We start from the raw sequence: 6,000 nt of genomic DNA on the forward strand, positions 1-6,000 counted from the left end.
TATAAAATAGTTGCCTTAATGACTCCTTCCTAATTTGTTTCCTCAGTTCTTTGCCTTCACACCTGAATATCAGCTATGAAGATTTTTTTTCTGCGCTCCATCACTATGCAGCCTGTGAGCAGCGTTGGGGAAAATGATTTCTTGTTGAACACTCTGTCAGGCTTTCCATGGAAAGGATCCAGTATCTCTGTTTACAAGCACCCTGTGATCTGAACAAGTCTGGTTCATAGTAATTTTCTTAATTTATCAACAAACTCAATAAAGTGTCTTACCTTTCTAGAGAGTCTGTGCGTGTGAGTGTGTGAGAATCCTTCTGCGGAAAGGGGGAAATGCACAGTTTTGTTAATTTGTGCAAATTACCTTGTATAAATTTTAAGCAGAGCTGATCAAATGCTCTATTCCCCCACCTCTGTTTTATTTTCCTTCCAGTGACCAAAATGTTATGTAAGAATAATGTTCCCCTTTTCTAAGGGGAAACATTCATAGTATCCTTGTGAAAACTGCTAGGCAATATAAGATGTTGCCAGATGCATTGAAAGAGTGGAAAAGTGGAAGACTTGTTTGCAATTATATGCCTGTCCTGTCCTTATCCTCCCTGTGTTCCTCATAGATGAACACTTGAGAGCTATTGGCCTGGTTATCTTCAAATATGTTAGGTGTGTGTTTGTGTATTGCGTATATCAGTAACTGTTCAGGTGACCATAAAAATGGAATGAAAAGATTCCAGCTTATCAGCTGACAAGACAAAGTGTCTAATAGGATAAAAAGCACAGGTAATAAATTTCTGTAATCTGAAGAGGCCACAGATTCTTTCATTACCTTATTTTGGGGTAAGTACATTAAGCAGCAGTCTGTTATGAAATATCCAGGGTGAATTGTGGGGGTTTTTTTGAGGGGGGAACAAGGATGTTTAAAAGCAAAAGCCTTCCAAAAATGCATGTATAGCCCTAGATATATTCCCTTCTTTCCTAGGACCCAGCGAAGCCAAATTCCTGTTGAGTTCAGTGGCACTGAATTGAGCATCCATAGTGATGACATAAATTGAGATTTCCAAAACATAATTATCATTGTCAATGACTTTTTATATTCCACTGATCTGGTACTATTCTTAAATTAAAACTTTAAGTGAATTAAGTCTCTAGCTGGATAAACCAGTCTCAGATTGAGTTAAATTTAGATTTTGTGTTGCTGATTCTATTTTTCAAGCTCTATTTAAGGAACAATACAAATTACCACTGTGCTTTCCTTATTACTGTTTAGTCATAAGGCAATGTTTAACTGGGTACATTTCAGGGAAGTCTCCATCAGATATAAATATACATTCTGAGCTAGATATGTTCAAGACTGAGTTTTGCAAGTCTGCAAATACAGTGAAGAAAAGGAATGGATTTAGTGAACATACAGTACTCTTACTATGTTTTTTTTCATGTTTGAGATCGTGAATGATGAAGCAGTGTAACCAGAAGTGCAGCATTAGGTTAATATCTGCATAAAGAATTCTTGACAGTTATAGGAAAAAAACCTCCATGACAGAATGTCCTCATTTAATTATTTAAATATAGAAAATACACTTGAAATAAAAACTCTTAAATTGAAATTGTCATGTAATGTCTAAATGCTTTTAAGTATTAAAGAATAAGCAGTACCTAAAAAGAGAGCTGTACTGTTTATTGCTGAATGTTTGTCTTTTTGAAACCATATGCTTTTTTTTTGTCCTTGAGTTTATAGAATTGTTAGCCTGTTCTTTAACAAGTGTTTTCAGATCTGTCTCCCTCCTCAGAGATTTAGTCCTCTTTTGCTCTTTAAGAAAGTGGGAAGCTTGGCAAAGCACTGCATGGGAAATCTTTATTTCAGTTTAAAAAGGGAACTATCAAATTTTAAAAGAATGTGTTTTTTGTTTGTTTTTTGTGTAAAATAACACACTGTGCTTTTTGTCATTAGTAGATATAATGTTACAGTACAGGTTGGAGAGCAGTTGTTAGCATCAGTAATTTATGCTTTTTATTTTCCTCTCCCTCCTTTAATATCACATTGCAGGTCCCAAAAGAATCTATAATAATGTGAACTGCCTCATTTCATGTTTTGTGTGAGACAAAGGGACCTTGATCAAGTTGCTCACTGCTTTGAGCTGATCCTTTCAAGGACGTCAAGATGATATTCCCTATGGGTTGTAATGCCAGTACAGTGTATTTAATCTCATTTGTGGGGTTGGCTTTTGATGTTCACCCTGTTTCTACTATGATAAAACAAGATGGACAATTTAGCATGCAATGCCTTCTTGAGGTCCCTGGAATTCCCCACTAAACATACATTTAGCTTTTGGGGATGGGATGAATGACTTGCTCTTGAAGAGAGATCTTGGGTATTGTGAATTTAATTTTTTCGTGAGGCAAAGACCACCTTCATGTAAACATAAAAAAGGTTGTCAAGCAGTTCTGGTATTGGCAGTAAACAGAAATAAAACAGGAAAATGAGACTTAATTCTGTGTTTCTTTTGAACTTTTCACCAGTCTGCAGACTGCCAAAAAAGTCTTGCATTACCTGAACTGTTTTTGGCCCTTAACAAATTCCTGAATATCTTTACTGAAGCAAGTATTTCCTGTTTCAGAGCCAGACCTTAAGATTTAGTGAGCTGTGCCAAATACACTCTGTATATCCACAACTTGATCTTCGAATGTGTCATTGCAGTTAGCTTCCCCACCCCGGCTTATCCTGTGTGCAGGTACATTGTATAGCTGTGACATTGTCTGGCTGTAGTCTCTGGCTACATGTAAATAATGTGTAAAGCAAGTTTTTTATGATTAAGGAATCAATTTATTTAACTTTATTATTGAAAGTTAAACCTGAATCTGTAAAACAAGAAACCAATAAAAGAATATAATCTTTCTACAGGTTATGGTGTTATATGAACACTTTTTCTCTAGATTTTTGAATTGGGAAATAATTTATATGGCTCATGGTGGAATGGTATCACTTTTCTCTCTTCTGGAGTGTCCTGCTCCAGGCAGGCCTTACCTCTTGGGTGAACCTCCAAAACATTTTTTGTGGACTGTCCCCCATTTTTTGTGTGAACAATTCATGTCCTTTGTGTTCACATTATCATGGAAAGCATCTGCACTGAAAAGTTGGTGAGATTGTATGGGGATGCGGGGGCCAAAGGCAAGGGAAAATCTAAAACTTAACTGTCCTTTTATATAAAGGGATCTAAACTTTCTGCTGTAGAAGGGGAACCGAGATGCTTGTTCTGGGGCTTGTTTGCTCAAGATCAGGGATTGGCAACCTTTGGCACGCAGCCCATCAGGGAAAATCTCTGGCAGGCCAGACCGGTTTTTTTACCGTCCATGTCCTCAGGTTCGGCTGCGGTTCACTGCTCCAGGTCAATGGGGACTGTGGGAAGTGGCGGCCAACACATCCCTCGGCCCGCGTCGCTTCCCACAGCCCCCGTTGGCCTGGAACCATGAACTGCGGCCAGTGGGAGCTGCGATCGGCCGAACCTGTGGACGCGGCAGGTAAACAAACCAACCCAGCCCGCCAAGAGGCTTACCCAGGTCGGTCACATGCCAAAGGTTGCCAATCCCTGCTCAAGATAGTTAAATCCAAAGCAGATTGTGAAATGTTACAAAGGGATCTCATAAAACTGAGTGACCGGACAACACAGTGATGAAATTCAGTGTTGATAAATGCAAAGTAACGCACACTGGAAAACATAATCCTAACTACACATACAAAATGATGGGATCTAAATTAGCAGTTACCACTCAAGAAGGATCTTGGAGTCATTGTACATAGTTCTCTGAAAACATCTCCTCAATGTGCAGTGGCAGTCTAAAAAACTAACGTTGGGAACCATTAGGAAAGGGATAGATCATAAGACAGAAAATATAATGCCCCTATATAAATCCATAGTACACCCACACATTGAATACTGTGTGCAGTTCTGGTCTCCCCATCTCAAACAGAAAAGTTAGAGAAGGGCATAAAAAACAAGGATATGAAACAGCTTCCATACAAGGAGAGAATAAAAAGACTGGGACTGTTCATCTTGGAAAAGAGATAACTAAGGAAGTGGGGGGACATGACAGAAGTCCACAAAATCATGAATGCTGTGGAAAACATGAGTAAGGAGGTCTTATTTACCCTTTCACATAACAAAAACCAGGGCTCACCCAGTGAAATTAATAGGCAGTGGATTTAAAACAAAAGGAAGTACTACTTCACACAATGTGTGATCAACCTGTAGAACTTGGTGCCAGGAGATGTTGTGAAACCCAAAATGACCTGCGTTCAAAAAAGAATTAGATAAATTAATGGAGGATAGGTCCATCAGTGACTATTAGAATAAGATGGTTAGGTATGCAACCTCATGCTTTGGGTCTCTCTAAGCCTCTGACTGTCAGATACTGGGTGACAGGATATATCACTTGATTATTACCCTTTTTTGTTCATTCCCTCTGATGCATCTGACTGTGGCCAATGCCAGAAGACAGGATATTGAACTAGACAGACCACTGGTCTGACCTAGTATGGCCATTATGTATTTTGCATCAGTTAATCAAGCCCCCTACACTCTGATCCACAGTGAAGTGTCTTGCATTTGGAAGTGAGTGCCCTATTCTAGATTTCCCCTGCACACACTACTCCGTGTTTCAGACATCCTGTATAAAATCTGCCTGTTGTAATGAGAAGTCCATTACTCATGTAATACCCAACACTTGCTGCAAGTTAACTACACCATAGTCCTGAACATAAGTACATTTTTCTTGAACTGAACTCTTATACATATCTCATTTTAGCTTCCTAAACTACTTGCTGCAGTGAAAATCATTGAGCTGCAAAGTCACCTGAGACCATTGTGAGCTCTCTGCTCTGGAGAGAGGTAAATTTGGGAAAAACTATACTCTGTGCATCTTGGTGTGGACTTGTGGTTTGGGGTTTTTTCGTTTTGGGGTGGAGTGGAGGTAACAAAGTGTTGGCAAGTTATGCATTCAGCACAGTGACTCATGCATGGGGGAACTAATGCTTAATTGGGTTCTCTGGTTTGGGGGGCTGAAGCCTGATACAGTTACTTGTGGGAATACTGTACTTCTCAGGCTGCAGGCATTGTATCCACTTGTTGACCAACTCAGGGTACAAAAATTTTAATGAGAACTGACTTGAGTTATAAATACTTAACATGTGCCTAAGTTTAAACAGCCAGAGAACTGAGAGAGTAACTTGGTTTCAGAGGAGACTTAAAGTGATGGACATGGACACAAGCTACTTGGAAATAAGGGCTCTCCCCACAAGATTTTGGTTATATTGTATTTGCGCTTTCTTTTTTACCAGATATACTTAGGATTTACAGGGAAAGAGATGGTAGATTTACTCCAAGTTGGCTTTTCTGAATACCACTTACTTGAGAAGCAGAGGTGACTACTCATAAGAATGGCCCTACTGGGTCAGACCAAAGGTCCAACTAGCCCAGTATCCTGTCTTCCGACAGTGGCCAGTGCCAGGTGCCCCAAAGGGAATGAACAGAACAGGTAATCAAGTGAACCATCCCTTTGCTCATTCCCAGCTTCTGGCAAACAGAGGCTAGAGACACCATTCCTGCCCATCTTGGCTAATAGCCAGAAATGTTTGTAGAGGTTGACACAATATAGAATCCTTCCTGAATTCTGTTGGAGGAGGATCCTCATTAATCATGCAGATCTCAACTCCGTGATACCCACAGACTCCATTCTGCCTTTTCAGTCAGATGGTTGACTTTTATGAACAGTGGGGGAGAACAGCTAGAACAAGCTCCTAAGGGGACTGCTCATATTTTACTTATGCGATATTTATCTATTGAATGTCCCATTGCTTTTGTATCATGAGGGAGGGTAAATAGGAATGCCTGGTAAGCTTGGAAAATGTGGTAAAGGAGAGAGATGATACCACCCACAAGTGAATCTGATCTGGTTACATTCCCAAACACAGATGCCACCTTCTCCCCAAAGATGTGGTAATAACAAATAAAGC

General features: G+C 39.7%; 1 protein-coding gene across 1 annotated transcript in view; it reads left to right on the forward strand.

Annotated features, from left to right (window-relative positions):
* Window positions 1–2,889, forward strand: part of NUS1 (NUS1 dehydrodolichyl diphosphate synthase subunit) — a 41,152-nt gene extending 38,263 nt beyond the window's left edge. The window contains exon 5 of the mRNA XM_030556183.1: window positions 47–2,889. Within this exon, the coding sequence (XP_030412043.1) occupies window positions 47–137 (91 nt within the window). The 3' untranslated portion in view covers window positions 138–2,889. The remainder of the gene's footprint in view (window positions 1–46) is intronic.
* Window positions 2,890–6,000: the final 3,111 nt, after the last annotated feature.

Source organism: Gopherus evgoodei, chromosome 3 (assembly GCF_007399415.2).
Source record: "Gopherus evgoodei ecotype Sinaloan lineage chromosome 3, rGopEvg1_v1.p, whole genome shotgun sequence".
Taxonomy (NCBI): Eukaryota; Metazoa; Chordata; order Testudines; family Testudinidae; genus Gopherus; species Gopherus evgoodei.